This window comes from Limanda limanda, chromosome 11 (genome assembly GCF_963576545.1).
Source record: "Limanda limanda chromosome 11, fLimLim1.1, whole genome shotgun sequence".
NCBI lineage: Eukaryota > Metazoa > Chordata > Actinopteri > Pleuronectiformes > Pleuronectidae > Limanda > Limanda limanda.
Window position 1 is genome coordinate 16,618,588 of NC_083646.1, and position 22,730 is coordinate 16,641,317.

At 39.0% G+C, this 22,730-nt stretch overlaps 1 protein-coding gene across 1 annotated transcript in view; it reads left to right on the top strand.

The window, feature by feature from the left end:
- LOC133014568 (collagen alpha-1(XIV) chain-like) overlaps positions 1-22,730 on the top strand; it is a 131,388-nt gene that overhangs the window by 77,361 nt on the left and 31,297 nt on the right. The window contains exons 30-37 of the mRNA XM_061081833.1: positions 188-226; positions 381-519; positions 3,002-3,144; positions 4,655-4,764; positions 13,624-13,782; positions 15,602-15,679; positions 16,362-16,448; positions 21,602-21,655. Of these exons, the coding sequence (XP_060937816.1) occupies positions 188-226; positions 381-519; positions 3,002-3,144; positions 4,655-4,764; positions 13,624-13,782; positions 15,602-15,679; positions 16,362-16,448; positions 21,602-21,655 (809 nt within the window). The remainder of the gene's footprint in view (positions 1-187; positions 227-380; positions 520-3,001; positions 3,145-4,654; positions 4,765-13,623; positions 13,783-15,601; positions 15,680-16,361; positions 16,449-21,601; positions 21,656-22,730) is intronic.

Genomic DNA, 22,730 nt, shown 5'->3' on the forward strand with positions numbered 1-22,730 from the left:
AGATTCCAGACAAGTCTCATAGAAATGCAGGCCGAGTAAAAGTAGCACCGAGGGAAGATTGTGAAAGAAATGGAGAAACATGGAAGATGACTGAGGTCGAAAAGCAGAGGAGACAGGGATTTATTTGAGGGTTGAATATTTTAAATATCAAAGATTAAAGACTAACAGATGCTTCTCTGTCTTTCAGCTTGTCCGACTGTTTTGATGAATGGAAACACGATGGCAGGTAAGAGGTGCTATTTGTAGGTAAAATGGACAGAATAACACTCCCACAGACCCTGATGATGATGATGATGATGATGATGATGATGATGATGATGATGATGATGATGATGATGATGATGATGATGATGATGATGATGATGATTTGACCCCTGCAGGTTTCCGTATGATGGAGATGTTTGGCCTGGTGGAGAAGGAGTACAGTATCATACCTGGTGTTTCTCTGGAGCCGGGTTCATTCAACAGCTTCCCCTGTTACAGGTTACACCGTGACGCTCTGGTGTCCCAGCCCACCAAGTGAGTAACGCCAGGTCCACAGCAAGTGAAAACACACATCAGATTGAAAATAATAAAAATATGCATCATAGGCAACTTCTGGCCATTTCTACAAGTGAGGCGGGAAAAAAATATTATCAACAAACTAGATCTGCAAAAACTATTATAAACCTTTATTAAACAAATCAAATGTGGACATTCATTTTAATAACCATTAGATTTGGTAGGATTTATTGTTGTTGTATTAGATAATTGACTAGTGGCTGGCTGCAGCATAGGTTATATATCCTGTCAATGAGATCAAGAGACATTTGTGACAATTGCAAATACACAAGGTTATAAATAGTTAGGTTCAGTGTCACAAAAGCATTATTCTCACCGACACTTTTTTAAACTACAGATGTAATCAGAACATGTGACAAGTTGCAAAAGTATAACGTTGAAGGGAATTGTGTAATTCATTTCAGTAGTCAGATTTGTTGAACCAGAAACCAGACTCACAGTTTCTGCTACACAACATGTCCCTTTATCATGAAAGGCATATTATAATTTAAAGCAGTGAGTGATGCTTACTGCTATTAAAACCTTATTTTTCATTCTGCTCTGGTGTTTATCATCAGTGACTCTCACTTGTTGTCTGACACATGGGGAGGGGTCTCTGTCAGTGGTCAGCAGGACACAAACATCACTTTGAATCATTAGCCAGCAGCCGACACAGAACTATTCGAAAGTCCTGCCAAAGAAAACGATAGGACTTTCAAGCTGATATTAAACTGCTGGGGAACTAACATGAAATCTCACATGTCAGAGTTTCCCTTTGTCTTGGTTTGGATTATCTTTTGTTGCACAAAGATTCACAACCCACCCACAGTACCTGGGTTGGTTGTGACATTATCATTCTTAAACACTGCCTGTCCAGTGCCAACCAGCACATATAGTGATCCTGAAGATTATAGAATTTACATCTTTTGTCTGGGGTTCATTATTTTTGACTATTTTGAAGTAAGACGGTGGGACCCAGAACTCTAATGACACAGAAATATCTATTGAATAATTACAAATGAAGTGTATCCAGTTTATTAAAAACCCTACACACTTTTAGAAAGCATATCTGTGCAGTAATATGTGAGATTTAACTCTGCAAGTTCATGCAAAAAGCGAAATTGTCCATTTCAGATCATTAATTTTATTCCAGACATTTTGTTTCCCAACATAATCACTTTCTGTAAAAACTGCAACTGATGTGTCGTGTTAGAAAATATTCATAACATTGCACCAATAACTGTCAGTCCCAGAATAAATACAAAAAGCAGAAAATGAACATAGATAAATGTGCTAACTTTCATTTACTGCACATATCACACGTACACATTTAATGCCCTCTTCTTTCTATATGTGATACACAATTATCAATAATTCAGCTGGTCCGAGCTTAGCAGGCCAACAGAGAAACTACTGTGGTGCAACCAATTTATGGGAGCTGATGCAGATACTAATATTAAGGAGTCAAAAATTTCCAAAACCAATTATATAATTCAAAAATTAAATTGAATTATTCCCTGAATATTGTTTTTACACCTTAAAGACAAGGAAATGTAATTGAGGATTGATATTTTTTAGTTAAACCATAAAATTAATAAATAGATATAATTAAAATGAAAACACAAATAAACCAAATATGTATATTTTGAATTTAGAAAATAAACTTGCAATGCAAATGCAAAGGGTTAGGTTCTGCTGAAGGCTCATATTTCCTGATTCTTATAGAGCGGTGGATAAATCAATTGTGTTCTAGAAATTACCCAAGGCTTGTACTTGCGGGAGCTATTATAACATTTAGTCGAATTACACTCTGCCCCTGTGTTCACAAAGTTTTAAGGTGTTTTAAGGTAAAGACCATTTACTTTTCAATTGGGTTTTCAAATCACTGATTTATTAAATGACCACTAGTAAATAACAGCCATTACAACATCTGGCAATAAATGATGAATGAAAAAAATTCTTAGAAGTAATCGCAAAGCTTTAAGGTTTACTCAGCACCGTACCAGTGGGAAATATTCTAAAATAATATAAAATATAATTTAAGTATAAAAAAACTTAACAGCAGCGCTCAGTTGCCTTCAACTGTCATTGTGGAGCATTTCCTTGTTTTAAATCAGTTTCCTTTATACAGCCTCCTTTTTTTTTTTATTGTTCATCTGGTGAAAAATGAGACTGATGAGTGATCTGCAGAGTTTTTAGTTAAGATGATATAAAGCTGAAGTGCTTGGAGGCAACAGCAGAAAAAAAGACGATTCTCACCATTTAAAAAAGTGGCGAGCGCTCAAAGATTCAGAGGCAGCGACAGATGTCTAAAAGCTTCACTTCAGATGAAAGAGACAATGGCACTTTGAAACAGACACCTAGGAAATAGAGTATAAGTCTGCAGGGCACAGCTAAATATGGTTTGTGTGTCTGTCTGTGTGTGTCTCTGTGTGTGTGCGTCCTTTCATGTGTGTACCAGGTACCTTCACCCTGAGGGTCTCCCCTCTGACTACACCATTTCAATGATGATCCGTCTTCTTCCGGAGACCCCAGAAGAGCCCTTTGCATTGTGGGAAATCCTCAACAAAGACCGCAAGCCATTAGTGGGACTAATCCTGGACAGTGAGTTTGAAACATGTGTTTTCACTTCCATATCTAATTTTGGTTTCACTGTTACATAACAGATCAAAGATGGAGTTGATCTTTGAGCTCATAGGGTATCATCTAATGACAAATTTTGCCTTTGGGGGCCTAATATCCAGGCCAAATGTCATCTTCCTCTCACCTTTCACTATTTACAGTTCGATTGGTTCCTTTTTACGTACAAATGTAACGCTTCTCCAAATAACAGTTATCTTCATATGGATGAAGATAAATTAAAAAAGCTGATAGTTGATGTATTTCAGTCAATGTGTGCCACCATTTTTGCTCTCCACTGCTGTTATAACTATGTATTTGATCCATTCTACTGTGCTTTTAAAAAAAAGCTTTCTTCTTAAATAACATCCTCAGTAAGATGCAGAGATTTCTGAGCTCCTTTCTTTGATTTGACATGAAGCCAGTTTTTTAAGCCAAAGCAGATGGGATGATAAATATTGATGCTATCATAAGTCTCCCTGTGGTGCAGTGGCTGTGTTTATGTCAGACTAAAACATAGAGACACTGCACACAAGGCGAACTCAGCCCAGACATGAATGCTTAGAGGTGTTTTGGACACCACTGACTTCGGAGGAGACCTCGAGCAGACCCATGACCTGCTGTGGAGATTATGTTACCAGCTGTCCGTCATCATCTTGGGAGCCCCAGGAGTAGCTGGAGGAGGAAGCTGCATTCTGGTTGTTGTGCTTTTCCATGTTAACCCTGACACAGCTGAAGTAGCACAAATCGGGAAGGAAAAATATGTCTTCTTATGTTATGATGTTTTTTATTATTATCATTACTGATTCTGAGAGCTCTAAAACCATCCATGTGGGAAGAATCCCTAACCAGAAGAGAAAAGTTTCATGGGCTAAAACTAGAGTGAGGAAAAATTGATGATGGCACATTTATTGATGGTATTCTTCTCTACAGCAAGTGATGGGACAAATTTTGGAGCGTATGACAAAGGAACACCACACTGCTAGCCAGTTAGCCAGTTATCCAGTCAAGCAGTCAGCTGTTTTTACCTGTATTGGTCACTCATTATTTATTGCAGTTTGCGTAATGTGAAAAAAACTTTAATATACTGTATGTGAAGTCGCTTCAGGTACATTTTCATCAGCAATGGTTGGGAAGACAATGTTATCAAACAAGGTCTTTGTTATTGTATAGAATGAAAGTCCCCTAGTGGCTTCACTTGCTTTAGTAACAAACAAATGAAACTCTATAGGCACTCCATAATTATTTTATATTAAATACATTATTATAATAATGGGAGCGATGGGTTCATGTTCTTGCGCCCTGATGGTTGCATTCAGTGCTTAGTGGAAATAAATAATGTTTAAAGTTTATCAGTTGATGATGTTGAAACTTTTTCAGGAGTTGTATTAAGCTAAAATGTCAAATAAACAGCAGCAACACACCAACGGAGAAATGAGTGTGAATTAGGCGATAAAGCAACACTGACATTTTTTTTCCCTCTGTCCTCCCACAGACTCTGAAAAGACCTTGACGTTCTTCAACTACGATTATAAAGGAGACTTCCAGACTGTTACTTTTGAAGAATTAGAAATCAAGAAGATCTTCCATGGCAGCTTCCACAAGGTCAGTCTTACAATATTTGTGCTGATAATTATTGATTAGTCAACTTTGAAAGGTAAATGATCCAAAACTGATTTATTGGAGCAAAAGAACATTATTCACAGGTAAATGATTAATGCTAATGGCCAGGTTTTGTTCTATATCATTATAGTATAAGTCGAGGTTTTGAGCTGCAGGTCTGTGCCGTGAGGTTGTCAAACTCCTTTATAGAGTTAGAACCACTTCAACACTGACTTGAAAGTCATTGTCGGACAGCGTCCCCCGCAGTGACTACATTTACCAGTTTGCATTACATATCAGGTTCCCACTGAAAAAACCCTCCTTACAAGTTTTAGGCTGTAGATTTTCAGATAAATATTCAGATCAGGGACATAGGGAGCAGGAAGCGGCTGGAAAAGAAAATTATAAGGAAGGTCTAGTCTGGTGGTTTTTTTTGATGTTTTTAAAGTTGTGGCCCCTGTTTGGTGGTTATCCAGTGCTTGATTTTTTTTTTCTCTTGACCTGTCAGCACCGCTGCGATGTGTTTGTGTGTGTAGGTGATGAGTCTCTTCTCCTGCTCTCTCTCCCTCCCACTCGCCGCTGTTCTCGCTGCACCCTGTTTTTTAAAGTGGTGGATTGTAGCAGTGAAACTGCAGATTTCATCACCCTTTGACACCTCTTAGTTTGACGTTTTCTTTTACCATTAATTATACATTATAACGCTCAGTTATCATTGTAGCCCTTTTGTGCAACTTTTATTTAGTGCCATTACATGAAATACAATGAACACACCATAGGTCCGCTTTTAACTGTCATTAAAGTGATCATTACAGCAAAATACAATTGTATAAAAGCAGATGTTTCTTTCAGTTTAACCACATGTATCTTCAATGGTAGATTCCAGGATTTTATTGACAATACTGTTCAAAACCTGCCTGCTTGGAATGGGCTGTTTGCTTGGCCTGTGGTGATACTGGATGTGAACTGCATTAATGAACCACAAGTAAAGACCTGCTGCTGGACTCCACAGAACCCTGAAGCTGCACATAGAGCTGTTTCCCTGTTCATTTCAAGCCCAGTGAAGCTGAACTCAGTACACAGCACCCCAAACAAGAGAATCAGTTGTTGTTGCCATGAACGCTCTGTTGTCATGATCGACAAGTTCACTTGCTTTAATGAATTCCAGCCAACGCTGCTACAGAGCGCTGGTTGCCTGTTTATTCAACGTTAATTAATATTCAAATCACAGCAAATTCAACACGGCACTTCCTCGTGCCCTTAACAATACACATGCCAATTGTGAAGCCGATACGATGATCGGTTCTGGAGATATGTGTTCCACAGGCAGACAGACAGAGAGACAGTCAGAGAGACAGTCAGAGAGACAGACAGACAGACAGACAGACAGACAGACAGACAGACAGACAGACAGACAGACAGACAGACAGACAGACAGACAGACAGACAGACAGACAGACAGACAGACAGACAGACAGACAGACAGACAGACAGACAGACAGACAGACAGACAGACAGACAGACAGACAGACAGACAGACAGACAGACAGACAGACAGACAGACAGACAGACAGGAATTATTTTTGATGGATTTCTACTCAGCGTGAGTCAGTATTAATTTGTCCTTTCAACCAATTTTCTGACAAAGACATGTCACATTCACCTCAATCACTGGGATTTGTATTCTAATATTTATATGTAAATGATGTTGTATAAAATTATTTTGGACTGAAAATGGAAATGGCCAACTTTGATGACATCCTCTCAGTGAAAGACAATTTTCTGCTCACTTGAGATGATATTGTGTTTTTTAATCAGGAAATAAATATTGTTGGAAATGCCTCTATGGCGTAAATAATAATGTTGTTTTGGACCCAACAGGTCCAGTTAATGAGTAATTCACCCTGCAGGAACACTTTGTCATGAAATATCAACAACATTAGCCAACACAGAATAATAAAAGCAAGTTGCAGAATCGAATCAATACTTTTGTCTTCACGGACGTGTTATTTGAATCAGCCACACTATTTAGGAGGTGTGTTTAGGGAGCTGATGGAAAGGGGCATTTGTATGCATTGTTTTGTAACATTTTCAATTATTGGCTCACATTAGTTTTGTCGAGGCAAAGTCTTTACAGACTATATTTTTGTGGGGCTGCTGTTGTGTAGTTCTTGTACCGGGACTGTCAATGGCTTTTCTGCTCATAACAAACCAACAGCAGCCCACCAACTCTCTGTCTGCCTTTATCTCAATTCTCAAAATGTCAGGGAATAGCTGTCCATCATCCGCAGTGTCTTTTGTCTCCTCCATTGTTTTCCATCTTTCTGTGGGAGAACATGACAGTGTTGAGAGAGGGAACAGATGCAGGACAGCGCCCGGCCAGCGGAAGTCTTGGTCTCCATTTAGACAGGATGACAAGTGAATAGTGTGAGCATGTCTGCGTGTGGGTGTGGATGTTAGTGTGTTCTATATAAATAGATTACCATATGTAGACACCTCGTGTGAAGGCGGGGATACCGAGCAGGATCTGTCACCGCTCAGCGAAGCACATAGACACATACAGAAGCACAGGTGAAATATAACAGGAAAATAAAGAGACTTGTAGACAGAGAGAGGAGAACTCATTGTTTTCTTATAATTTGCATCCTGCTTCCCGAAGTGTATGAAGTCTTTTTGTGCCTCCCAATGGACTAAAGGCCTCACACTTAAAAATGACCACCAGCACTAAAAGTTTTCCTTGTGTGCTGTAAAAGTTTACACCCTGGAAATTTGCTCCAGTGCTTTTTTTGCTCTCTAGTTTACAGTAATCCACTATATTTCAGGGAAATTGAAAATTCACTGTTAATTCAGTCAACCATGCAGTTATAAGGCCGTTTCCATAAAAGCTTGGAGAGGACAACAAATAATAAGCAGAAAGAGGAAATAAATATGGCTGCTGATAGGTTAAGATTCATGAAACCTGAAGCTGATGTTGTTACGTGCCTCGGAATAAGTTTATGTGCTGTTTGGATTTGTTTATGTTTAATACAGATAGAGGCAAAAACCGTTGCACACGGGAGAACTCAGTTCCTTAATCTCTAGTAGTTTTGAACATTTACATGGTGTTGATTTTTAAATCTCAAATGCTTTAACAAAGCAGGTTGTATTTATCTTCAGCCCCATATCTTTGTTATGACAGCTTGAAAATTGGTTCTGCTTATCTGGATCAGCATCAGAGATAGAAGTACTCCGCCAAAGTAGGTTTTGGTTTCAAGGGGAGCATGAAAACATATACAAGTACAAATGCATTGTTATACTCAACTTTATATTGTGTAAATGTCCAGATTACACTTGAATTTGAGATCTTTTTCAACGCTGCTGATCTTTAAATGTTCAAAAAACACATTTGGTTACATCTCAGTAAAACTGTTTCTACAAATCCCAGAGGCAGAGATTAGACTGACCTTCAGTCGTCTCTACTGCTTAAGAAATCCAGATGTGATGGTTTTAAGATCTCAAAACAGATCACGTCTGCAGCTGTAATGAAACTTTTTGCTTACAAATCCCTTTTTTTTTTTTTACTACAAACCAGTGTCTGTGCCAAAGGTGTGGTCTTCCCTGGATTTAACATGACTTTATTATAAAGTTAAAGAAGCACAGAGGAGAAAGTATATATGCATGTGTAAAAAATAAATTCATATAGACAATCACACAGTGCACACACACACATTCAAAGATGCATAAGCGAGCATGCTGATGCACAATTTTAAGTGCAGGTCAGAGAGAGCTGAGTCAGCTGAAAAGCTGATAGCCTCATCTACTCCGCCTCACATTATCTCTCACAGCACGTTTAAAAACTCCCATAACACTTTAAACGTTTGTGTGTTTGTCTGGCAGCCAATGTTCCCAGTTCCATTACTGTACCACTCCCTCATTTTGTGTTTCCAACTTACAGAGAGGTGGGAGAGAAAGGGAATATGCTGATTCACGCCTCGCTCTTGTTTTTTTCTTCTACTACAACTGCTACGCTTTTCTCTTCCTCTTCTTCCAGATTTTGTTGTTTAGATGTTGTGATGTAAACTTAGATTTTGAATCACTGTAAATTAGATCTGTCCTCACTTGGTTTTGAACAGTATTTACACAATGTTAAATAAATGTTATGGAAACATTGTTAAACCAAAGCTATGGGACCAATATTGTAACAATATTATTAATGTGTCTGTCTGTCTTTCTGTCTGTCTGTCTGTGTGTGTGTGTGTGTGTGTGTGTGTGTGTGTGTGTGTGTGTGTGTGTGTGTGTGTGTTTGCAGAGAGGTGTGTAACTCTGTCTTAAAGAAATCTGCAAACACTTATGAATCTTATGAATGGATGAAAAGTGTTTAAACTTAACAGGCCTCGCAATTAGATGTTGTTTTACGCATGATTTTTGTTACACTTCTGCTTTGGCAGATCAGCAAAAAAGTGTTAGGATTTGTCCATAGCTACAATGTTGTTGTTTTTTTACCCTGATCTGAGCTATGACAAGTGAGGTGACTTGGGGCGTGAGGCGTTTTGGATAAAAATAAAGTGTTTCTTACCCATGGATTGTTGTTTAGAGCCTGTCTCACGGCCACACTGCCCATGTGTGGCCCCCTATTGTTGAATCCTGACTTTATTTTAGGAGTAGTGAAGCACAGCCCTGGACTGTGCCTGTTAGGTCGAGTGAAAACACAGACACTCAGGGGCTTATTGGTGTGGATAGTGTAGTTACCAATAAGGACATCACAGTTTACCCGAACAATACGCCTTACTAACGACAATATCTCTGCTCTTCTATCAAAGAGCCGTACAGAAGAGCTTCCCCCTGCATGTGCCCCATGTTATCCAGCTGTTTTTGGATTCACACACTGTGCCCACCCTCTGGAAAGAATCCATCATTATTCCAGCTCCAAAGAAACTTTGTCCGACTGAAAATAATGATGACAGACCCGAGGCTCTGACTTCGATTGTGATGAAATGCTTTGAAAAATACATCATGCCTGTACTCAAGGCAGAGGTCAACTCTGTACTCGGTCCTTTCCTGTTTGCCTACAGTGATGGGCAGAAGGGGAATTAACAGTATCAACTATTTGACTATTAGGCACTTGTAAGACCACAAGGAATATGCACACGCTTGCTATTTGTTCATTTAGACTGTGCTGTTAATGCACTTCACCGCCATGTTCGGGTCATCAAAAACAGAGAAGATGATGTCAATCCTTTTATATGTTTTTTTCCTGGGCGGCACGGTGGTGTTGTGGTTAGCCTCTCAAAAAGAATGTTGCAAGTCGAATCCTGTTTCGGATCCTGTTTCTGTGTGGATATTGGTTGAATGCACACATTGTTAGTCACTTTGGATAAAAGCGTCAGCTAAATGAAATGTCCAAAGACATGCAGACTGCTGTTAGGTTAATTGGAGACACTAAATTAACTGTAGGTGTGAGTGTGAGAGTGTCTCTATATGTCAGCCTCCCGAAAAGACTGGTAGCCTGTCCAACCATCATATTATAAATGTGAGAAAAACCAAGGAGAAGGTTCAGAATTTCAGGTGGGAGATCATTGTACACTGGTTTCACATGATGAGCCAATTATCCAGGTCGGCTCCCACAAGCACGCCCCGAGTTCACCTAAACAACACCTTTAACTGCAGGGCTCATGTTGAAAGTGTGCATCCTCATTTACAGCAAAAGTTGTGAACCAGATAAATGTGTTTTTATTCTACCAGACTGCATTGGAGTGCATGCTCTCGTTTGGGATGTCAGCATGGTACGGCAGTTTCGCTGTACTGTTAAAATTTAAGCTCACTCGTCTGGTTGCAGCACTCCATGAAAGTTATGGGGAGCAATGAACAACAGTCCCTCCAGTCACTATATGAGCAGTCAGAGAACATTGTCGGACACATCCAATGTTCTCCATAATGATGAGGCCTCACACTCTCGCCAACAGAAACTTTTTTAACACTGCTCATGCAATAGGTGTAAGACGTGTAATATTATGTATGTATACGGTGCAGTATGTGTAATTTTGGATGTCCCCAAAAAATGTTCCCAATGGAAAAAGTGACTACATGTACATGGATAACAATATCACAATATTGTCTATATTCTAAATAAGACATTATTTTGAATATGATGTTAACGTGAGCTGCAAAAAAGAGAATATTCCATTCATATTCAACTTTACACGTTATAGGGCAAAGTCTGATTCATGGCGCCAAGCAGTGTGTAATTGTCTTACATGTGGAAAATGCTGCAAAAACTGCAATAGAATGTTTTATGTAATGAAAACTTGTACATGTTGACATAATGTGACTAAGGTCGACTATTCCACATGAATTTATGAGATTGTTTCTTATTCTGAGTAAGACCTTATTTGGGTTAAGATAATGATATTATATTAATAATATCTAAATAATATTCTGTTTACATGGCAGTGTCTTATTCAAACTATTGTCTTAATCAGGTTGATATCAGAATATTGCTGTCGTAAATGTAGTCAGTAAATTGTATAGTATTATAAATTATGAACAGGAACAGTTTCTCCTATTCCTGCTGATTTTTTTTTTACATTTTTCAGTCACTGGAGATAACGTTGAGTTGATGGTTCACTGTTTCCACTATCACACCCAGCAGCGATGTTCACTGTGTGAGATAACCAAAGTCAAATGTGCAATATGACAAAGACAATGAAGCACTGTCAGCGGGCCATACAATAAAAAGTCATTTATATTTTGTCTGAAATATGATAAGGAACGAAGAATTCTTAAAACCATCTGACGCATAGGTGCAAAGAAATGAGGTGCTTTATATTACAGATGGTGCTGATTGGTACGACAGCAGCAGCAGCATTGGATTGTGAACGTCTGTTTATCTGAATGTGAGAGGAAGGAAGAGAAGAAGGCTAATTCATCTTGTGCTGGCAGTAGTATTAGCTGTGTAGGAATCCTGTGGACAGAAACCAGCCGTCTGTCCTGCCAGCAGCAGCAGCAGCGTGCAACAAAAACCATGTTGCTTATTGTTCTCATATTTCACCCTTATTTCTATTGGTCAGTGCTGTTTTTTTGTATCTTTCTTTGTTGTTGAACCAAAACTGATCCAAAGTCTCAAATTTGAGGTTAGTCTCCTGCCAGCATCCGGGCAACTGGGTATGTAGGTTGACCTTTATTCTGCTGCTCTCAGATATACAGATAGTTGCTTGACCAACATAAATATGTGGAGAAAGTTATATTTGGACTCAGGGCACATAAATATGATTGATAGCCACCTGCTGACTGGGGGTTGTGCAGGATGTGACACACACGGACATCAGTCGCGTGGTCTGCAGTTTGTTAACTTTAATACCGGTGTCCCAGCTCACTGCCAGCCAGACAGCCTCCCTTCTGTGGGATCGCTTATATCAGCTGCATATCCATGCTGCAGGTTTCCTTCACCTCGCCCCCTCTCTCGCACATACTGGAAGGTTTGTCTCTGCTACATTCCTGTACATGCGTGGCCGTGGCCTAAAAATGTAGTGCAGACTTTTTCAAATCAATCTGTATGTAAATCATTTTAACCACTTAGAGCAGCTATCAGAACACTTAACTCCCACGATGTTCACTATCAGATTTAACTGTGACTTTAAAGCACAGAGCTGAAACAGTTGAGAGAGTATTGTACTGTGTGACCCCAGATGTTGGCCACGTGTAGAAAAATGCTCGATAATAAACAGCATCTGTTCTGATGTCTGCTACCGTTGTTGGCCGCGACTTCATATCTCTGAAGTGTAAGAACAGAGGAAAATTTCAAATTGTCCATTTTCGAGAATAAACTTCCTCCGGTCTAAATTTGAATCTGAGTCACTGCTGGAGTAAATGGAAGAACCAGCCTGAAGGAGAGAGAATGACAACGTTAACATCTGGAGCTGGAATTGTAAACATGGACACGCACACACACACACACACACACACACACACACACACTAAAATACAGTTTCACATCGTTGCCTTATATGAATTCACTATAACCACGAATAGTACTTGAAACTGAAACAACAAAATAACTCAAATACCAGCAAAATGTCACCACCTTAGAGGATTTGATCTTTTATATCACAAAAGTACAGCACACACACACACACACACACACACACACACACACACACACACAAACACACGCACACACACACACACAGCATGCTCAGTGGAGTGTGCAGAATGGAGGATCAGAAGAGAAAGTCATTAGAAAGCAGCCATCCAGATGTCAGCCTGGGGAATGGGAGCTGACACTCAAATATGAACTTTGTCTCACTCCACATTAGCTGTACCCCATAACTGTGTTTGTGTGCGTGCATGCGCGCGTGTATGTGTATATAAGTGTCCCTATGACATACTGCATATGTAATGTCACTAAGGGTATGAAAGAGCAAACGTACGACGTAGAAGTTCTCATAACGATGAACCATGCGGCTGCTGATAAATTTAAGTTTATTGCAACTGCAGCGCTCTGTGCTCATTAAACATGCATCTTGTTGAATTTCACGGTTCGTGGCAGCGGCCTCAACCTCCTTTGAGGAGACAGGTTAAACTCACAGACACTTGGACTGGATGGGCTGATTTGAGCACTTAGATTATATCATAATCCACATACACAGGGACCTTAGTGTCACTTTGAGCAATAAGAGATTACGTGGCGGTTTTAGATGCACGTACCTGCAGGAGACTTTGGATGATCACAGATGCTGGAACTCTGAAAATATTCCATTAAAAATAACAACTCTGATGAAATACTTTGGATCTCTATCTCAAGATTTGTCAGAATTTAGGAGTTTCTCTGTTGTTTTGGAAATATTCCACATTATTTTTAATGGACCTTGTTCTCTTTCTCCCGTACAGCTCCATGTGACCATCAGTAAGACATCGGTGAAGGTGGTGTTAGATTGTTCTGCGGTGGGGGAGAAATCCATCACTGCAGCCGGTAACATCACCACAGACGGGGTGGAGATCCTGGGAAGGATGATCCGGTCCAAAGGAATAGAGAACAACTCTTCTCCAGTCAGTACCCAGTCTTGTCTTTAGTATTGTAAAGTGCACAATGAATAAACAGTGAATGCATTTTGATTAGGATTCCTTCTGGACATGGACATTTTAAAAGTATCCTCTATACATTACAGTATGGACAGAGGGATTATCAGAACAGTAGGACACAAGTGGTTGGGCAAAATCAAGAAGTTGTCAATTTTTTAAGTTTCTATTTTCCAGCCAGTTCCACATATTTCATAAAAAATAAACTCTTGACTTTCTTTTACATTTTCTTTCTCAGCAAGTAAGCCTGCTGCCTGCCCCAGCCTGGCTGGATGACGTTAACCAAAGAGTAAATTTAATTCAGCTTTAACCAAGCAATATTAATCTGCCAGTTATAGTTGTTCCTTTTTGCAATAAAAATCCAGAAACATTTTAGTGAGCTGTAGTCAATTTTAGTATATATAACGAGTAGAGATGTACAATGGGATTTACATGGCCTATACTTTTTTAGCTTTGTCCTACAAGCACTCAAAAAACAGGCTGAGGAGAAGGTGAGATATCCTGGGTCACTGGGAATACTGAGCACTACTATTACCATCTTTATATATCTGACCTGTTCTAAAGCTGGAAATCAGCTTAACAACAGACTCGTTAATTGGATGGTTATTGTTTAAAAATTATGTTAAAATAAAACCTGATGGCTCTTTAAGTTTTCTCTCTTTTTATACACAGAGCAGAGGCTTTGTTCTTAAGAGCTAGTTTGTTTAAGGCTACATAAAGAATCATTTTCATTAGTTCATAGAATTCATAGTGACAGTGGGTTTTTAGGGGATGAGTTTGATTGAGGGCATTACGAATCTGAGCAAGAATCAGCATGAATACACAACAAGCAGGTTTTCAATCAGTTTCAATGTTAGTTCCAGTTTGACTGAATGTGCTCAGCTAGTTTAATTCAAAGACACCCTGTGGTTCTGCGATAGCAGGTTTATAATTACAAGGATAAGACTTTTACACACAGGCTACAAGGCCAGTCTTCTCCCTTCAGGCATAAAAACATTTTGCTCTCAGAAACTGCTATTCATTTTCCAATAAATTGGGCTGTTTGTGGATTTGAAGATGTGACATTGAAAATGATTATGTGGCAAATAAGGACATTGAGGGTTTTTTAACTTGAACTAATTTAACTGAGCCTTGGATCAACTTTGGTTTAATTTAACAACGGTTACTGTACGTCAGACTTTCAGGGGCCTTATCTATACTTGAAAGAATGTTTAATAAACATCAAGTAAAAATTTAACACGACACAAGCTGTATTCAACAAATACAGATAATGGTTGTGTAAATGAAACAGTGGAAAAGAGTAAACTGAATTTCTTCTCACTCTCTAATGATGTGTTCGTGTCTGCATGTTTTGAACTGAAGATAAAACTGTTTCACAGTCAGTTTGTTCTGTGTGGGAGTTTTCCATAGTTTAACTTGTCTCTGTGATATATACATATACTTAGTTTGATATAAATGTTTGATGGTTGAGGTAATGGGGGAATTCTGGTTTCTGGATAGTCAGACATGGAAGATGCTCATCACCACCCTTCGAATAAAATAAACTGTGTGTGTCAGCAGGCACCTTCCTCAGTGTTAATGCTGAATTTAAGAAATTAATCATACACAAGACCATGATGTAATTTAGAGCCTGGTTTACAGTTGAAGATTAGAGGAGCCTCCAGAACAAGTTCCAGTACTTTCAGCTTCATTAGAGCTGAATCAAAGTGTTATCAAAACTAGAAAAACCCCAATACCATTACAACATATCATGATGGACTTGTGTGTGTGTGTGTGTGTGTGTTTACAGTTCCAGCTCCAGATGTTCGACATCATCTGCAGTACATCCTGGGCCAGCAGAGATAAGTGTTGTGAGCTGCCAGCATTAGTAAGAAACTAACACAAACACACATACTCTCTCACTCACTCTTTCTCTAACACGCACACACACACAATTACACAGACCTGCTCACATTCACTTCAATACAGAATTGTCTACCTGCACAGTGGTTTTGATCCAACTGTGTTATGATGAAACCAGGATTAAAGCCGAGTTACTTTGACTCTGTACTGAATCAATGAGTATCAGCACTGGTCCCTGTTAGTTGGGCCTGTGGTCAGTGGGTAATTTAATTTATGGGATTTAAATTCCACTAATCAGAATGTTGAGAGTCTGCCTGTATGAGAACAGAATGACCAATTAAAACTAAAGGTATAAAACAAACCCACACAACAAACAGACACACTTAATAGTTACCTGTTAATTAAATGCAACTCTACAACCTGATGCAACCACAAAGCAATATCCTTGTGATGATTACAATGCTCAGCTCGTGCTTCTCACGTCGAGAGGTCAAAAAAGGGTTTTATTTAACTCTGTGGTCATTTAAGGTTGAATTTGTTCTCAGTCCTGTATTGCACATACATTACATTACTGTGTACAGCATGTTTCTATATTTTGTCCACCCCACATGCCATACATGAGGCAAAGTCGGCCTTAAATTGTAAGAAACACCCCCGTACAGTCTCCAAACTCTGCACCGATCTAACGTGTGTGTTTGTGTCTTCAGAGAGTTGAGGAGCAGTGCCCCTCCATGCCTCATGCTTGCACCTGCTCCCAGGACAGTAAAGGACCCCCCGGACCCTCTGGACCTCCTGTAAGATATCACTCTTTCTTATCATTTAATTATTTAAAAAATATGATATGGAAAAGATTCTAAACCCGGCTAGACATATGGTATATATTTTATGTGACTTGTGTACTTACATTATACAAAATGTTCCCAACAATGTTCATGGTGACAGGACATTCCATTTTGGTCGCCTCTTAATAGCGTCACATACTGTATACCTGGGGCTTTGTTCTACTCTGCTAAAACTTTCTGGGCAAACAATGTATGACAAAGGAAAAACAATCTGGTATCCAGTTAGCCAGTCGGCAGCTTTTTCCCTCCACTGTTTGTATTGGTCACTCGTAAAGGATCGGGATTATTCTTTTTCATTTGCATTTTCGCTTCTCCCTTGTGTCACTTAGTCGCTCATTCTCTTTGAGTGCCTGTGTTTGTATCTATTCCAGAAAAGGGTTTAGACTGTCAATAATGGATCCTGCTGGTAGATTTCAAAGTGAGACAGACAATCTTGCAGCTTTGTTAAAAGGTCAATTTCCATTCGTGGAATTTACTATTGAATGTTCAGAAAGTCGATTAAAAAGCCTCAATTCAAAACGCTTTAGTGGCCCCTCACGGGCAGTTGGTTTACAAACATAATAGGACATTAAAAATACATTTTCACACATAAAATAATCAGAACTTGTAAAATATCAGTGAGTAAGGATGAAAGGTTGAAGGCCTAATGACAGTGGTCAAACCAGGCCTGACCAACGGATTCAGGGACAATATATCAGTCGATATATCGTCTTTTGTCCCTGATCCATTAATATTAATCCATTAATATCTGTAACCAGTTGCTTTTAAAGCTATAATGTTAATGAATATAAAGATAAATTCTGTTTATATTGTCCCTTTCCAAACACAGTTACAGGCTGCTTTACAAGTTAAAAAGGAAAAACTGAAGGCAAACAGTAGGAAACTTTTAAAGAGCAAACAACAAGAAACTAATCTAAAATAATTTTGATTTAAAGATCACACAGATACAGAAATACAAAAAGGTAAAAAATAAGGGAGAGAAATCTTCAGGTGTTGAGGTGACATATGTTAGAGAAAGAGGGCTGATCTTGCGCTGTATTCATCTCACGCAGCAGCCGGTAAAACCGTGATAGAGGCTGAAAGATGAGAGCAAGTAAATGAGCTCATTTACTACCTGTGACTTTTTGTCTATATTCTCTCTCTTCTTTTCCTTCTCTCTTTATCGCTCTGTCTCACATTTGATGTCTTCATTCCTTTCCCTCCACCTCTATATGTCTTTCTTTTGCTCCTATTACTTCTACTTTCTCAAGTTCTCTCTCTCTGTCTCCAGCCTGTGGGGCTGAGGTCAGGGGAGAGTTGTGGATCGACACAGGAATGGTTTGAGAAACTAATCACAGTCAAGTCGCCCAGTTTTTCATCCCTGTCTGAGGAGCCACATTCACTTACTCATCTACAGGCCACAGCCCTCCCTTCTTCTTCTCTACATCTATCTATCTATCTATCTATCTATCTATCTATCTATCTATCTATCTATCTATCTATCTATCTATCTATCTATCTATCTATCTATCTATCTATCTATCTATCTATCTATCTATCTATCTATCTATCTATCTATCTATCTATCTATCTATCTATCTATCTATCTATCTATCTATCTATCTATCTATCGGTCTGTCTGTCTGTCTGTCTGTCTGTCTGTCTGTCTGTCTGTCTGTCTGTCTGTCTGTCTGTCTGTCTGTCTGTCTGTCTGTCTGTCTGTCTGTCTATCTGTCTATCTGTCTATCGATCTGTCTGTCTGTCTATCTGTCTATCTATCGATCTATAAATCTATAGGTCTATCGATCTATCTATCTATCTATCTATCTATCTATCTATCTATCTATCTATCTATCTATCTATCTATCTATCTATCTATCTATCTATCTATCTATCTATCTATCTATCTATCTATCTATCTATCTATCTATCTATCTATCTATCTATCTATCTATCTATAGCTTTTTCTCTCTCTCTCTCTCTCTCTCTCTCTCTCTCTCTCTCTCTCTCTCTCTCCATGATCCCTCTCTATCTCTCCCTATATTTCCTTCTATCTCTCTATCTATCAAAGACCAACACTACAGGTAAATATTAGTTTAAATTAAAATTATTTGTAATGGCTTTTAAGTTGGAATTTGATTTAAAAAATGGTGTGAAAACTACTTATACATGAGCTTAATTTTAGTATTTAATGACATTTATTTTCTTATTTTTCTCTTTTTAATTTCTAATAAAAGAAGATTAAAACTGGTTAATAATTCTGAACATGATTCTGTGGTTTTCTCTTTACTGTCTTTTCTTCAGTAACCTCCACCTCTTGTCTCCTTTGCCATTTTTCATTCTCTTTTTCTCATTTCTTTTAAATTTTGCCTCCAATTCATCCCAGAGCCTGAGGCGCTTCTTCCTGTTCCCTCTCATTTTATACCTCTGTGTGCCTCCGTCTGTCTCTCTGTCTCTGTGTTTCTCTCTCCGGCAATGAATGGGGCTCCTTAAATCACATTTTAACTGCAGCCTATAGGCGTAGATGAATGGTTTATTGACAAAATCATGGCCACTTCTGTACTAAAGCTGCGCTCTGCAGTCAGTGGGGCTTTGAGAGAGGATGAAAAGACGATGCCATTCCCCTTGTTAAAACAACATAATGGTTGTTAACAGAATAAATGTATTAAATCCCCCTGCGGAAGAAAAAGGTTCAGACAGACAGGAAAACCTTCAGCTTCCATGACACACTGTGAACACAGAGAGTTAAAGAGTAAACATCGGATGCACACAGAATTTGATGTTGTGCTGTCGGGACTTAGTGGAGAAATGTGAATAGACAGAAATTAATACTTGGCTCTACATGGATATACCTCATGTAGTGTCTAAACCCTCAAGATGCTGTCGAGAAGAGACAACTGGAGGCAAAATTAGATGGATTTAATTATCATTAAATAGAGTAGCTGATTTCATAATGAGATATTAATTATTTTCCGATTAATATCTGATATTCTTTTTTCGAAACAGATTTGCTATAGTTTGATCCCCACCACATAGACAGGTGGAGGTAAAGATTTAAAACAATGGTATTTTATTTTGCTATTTTTCTGTAAACGTTTCCTTGCACTGCAGCAAACGTCTTCACTTTTCTAATTCTTGGAGTCACCTTCGTTATAATATTGATCAGCTCAGCTGAATCGCAGTGTGGTCTGTGCCCCCTGATTTGGCACAGGCTCGGCTCGATACCGAACATCAGTGGGCAATCAATCCGACATCACGGAAAGAAAGACTTTTTCTACACACCATCTCTGTTTGTTAAAACTGAATTGAGCCCCTGCGGTTTGAGACAAATGTACTTTGCTTTTGCCATCAAATTGCTCAGTTAAATGAAAATAGCTTTGTAATTTATTTTCCTTGAAAAATCCAAACACAAGTTATTTGTATTTATAGATCATTTCAGCTTCTCTGCAGGTTTGTATCCCCAACAGTTCATGACTACACATTGTTTGAAGAAAATCCATTTTAAACCTCTTGCAGAGACAAATTGCCGAATTTACAGACAAAATCAATCATTTTGAGGAACAAGTTCTCTTCCCAGACGTGGATGCCTTTGAATAAAAAAACATCTATTGTCTGAAATTTAAATATGTCTCTCTTCGCTGCAAAAAAAAGTATTTAAATGATACGTTTTTAAGGTATATTCTTTTAGATTCTCATATACTATATATGCTGTTGAAAGAGTAATTGGTTGCTTTAGTTAATCCCTCATCTCCAGCACCACTCTGCAGTTGAGCATTTGGGCTTTGTGACCCAGCACCAAACCTTGTTCCAGTAATATGAGGAATTGTTCCATTACAGAGACTGAGGCGTTCAAAGATACCCACTTGATGTCTCTAACTCAGACTGTTGAAGTCTCACAGCTTTTACATGACTGAGCAGTAGTCGGGTGAACCATTTAAAGTAGTTCTTTGAATGTTGCACATCAAAATAGAGCTTAAAAATCTGAAGCAGTGTGTTAAGTGACAAAAGTGGAACCACACAAGCATCATGTTTAGCAGTAGTAATGAATACCAAAATATGTTCTGTATAAAGATTGACGACATGACTGCTGCCAAAAGTGAAGCTGAAGCATCTTGACTGTCACCTGGTGGCTGGCTACAGTTTGGGTTTTAAACCAGGCCTCCTCCATGTTGATGAATGGGACATGGCCCAAGTTAAAACGTCAAATATTTCTTTCTTAAAGATGGTTTCTGTAATTTGATGTAGTTCTTATCACAGTGACGTAAGTTTATGTGCAAATTTGATATGTAAGTTTGGTTTGAATTGCTTGTTTGATGCTATTAAAAGCACGGTTCAATGTCATGATTAACAGCTGAGTCTGAAACTCAGCTCCAAATACATAATGTGGCGTCGTCATATCCAACCTATTTTAGCTTTATATCTCAATAGTGGGGGGAATTGCATATGCGTCCACCATCTTTATACAGTTTATGAAAGAGGTAAACAGCAGTCGGTGATCCGGACTGGTAAAGGAAATTATCACGGGGACAAACTTACTGTATAAGAGGCAAAAGTTTGCTTGTATCGACTTTTCTTTGTCCCGAAATTTGTATTTTATATGTACACTGGTATTGTCTATTAAAGTAATACAACATTATATTACAATGATATAGAGACATGATATACAGTTCTTCTATTAGATTCAACTATTGCTTTTACTATATCCATGTTTCCCCTCTCATTATCCTCTGTTCATTGGCTGAACACTATAGGAACTACCTTAGCCCCAGCCCTGCTCCCAGGGGAGACCTATTCAAGAAAACACAGGAAGAGGATTTATCCCAAATGGACCAATGATTAACAGATGTGTGCGGTTTGTCCCCGGATAAACCTCAGGGCTTGAGAGGTCAGCTCAGGGTTTACAGCTCCAGACTCCTGCTGTTACCCACAGATGCAGAGTAATGAAGTGCAGAGCTCGGAGGGACAGTTTACAGCAGAGCACCACTGGCTTCTGTCCATCATATTTATAATCCAAACATATCAAAGAGCTGTGCACGTCTAGTTTTATTAGATTAAGCCACAATTTGCATGTTTCTCAGACATTTTAGGCACAGAATTGATAATGTGCTGTTTTACCTGTGTTTCAGGGAGGTCCAGGTATAAGGGGAGCCAGAGGAGACAGAGGAGAGCCAGGAGTAACGGTGAGTAAAGTACACTGAAATCCCAAACAGTATCTATTTTTTGAGCAAATGTGAGGTGGCATGTTTCTGCAGGAAGAAGCAACCCAGGAGTAAACAGCAGGATGCAGACTGTGTTTCAACAGGCAAGGGCAGAGTCAGTAGGATACAGCATCATTTGGATTAATTTATCTCAAACCTTGAGAAGAAAATCAATATTTCTTAGATTAATTAAAGCACCTCCTTCAAAATGGCTGGACATGGAGGGCCTCATTTAATGTATCACATTTCTATCAACAAATCTTCATTGAATAAAAGTGGCGGCATCGCTTTGCACTTGTGAATAAAAATATAACAGTACAGACAAGACTGAGCAAAGTTCTTATTTATAGTACATCCTAATCATATTACAGAGGCACAGCTCCACCGTCAGGGGCGGAACAAGCTCCATCCTCTGATCAACCCAGTGATTACATATTAAAAGGTGTGAAGTGAACACCAGTCACAAACAGAGAGCTCTTTCAACAGCAGCTCCCTCCATCCCCTAGACAGGATAAACTCCTACATCAGTTTTCTATGGCAGTCTGCTGATCGGCACTCTTACTCTCCTGTCTTTAACAGACGAGCGTGGAGACCATAGATGAAGACCCGACCTGAGCCCACTGAGACTAAAACTTTGAAATTATAATCAAGTTTGGCTGGGCTATCTATTTAATTATTTTAAACTGAATGTGCCTGTAATAGAGGACAACATGGGGCTCAGGGTGGGTTTGGACACAAACCATCCAGCTGTGGCTTCACCACAAAGCCTGATGCTGTTCCCTCACACTCCCATGATAGTAATTTAATCTTCGATTGAGAAAGAAATATATGCTTTGAAACAAAACTTTAAAAGAAGCAGCAGGGTTCCCATCAGTTCTGTTCTGACCCACCCAGCTGCCAATCCCCAAATTAAGCCTGTTTTCCTCAACCATGTGTCCTTCTCTGACTCCGCTGAGTGACAGCGTATCCAGTGCAGCACATGAAGTGGCCCACCCAGAACTTACAACTAAGCAAACATGACTAGAAAGCAAAAATGCGATCCGACGCATGAAAGGCT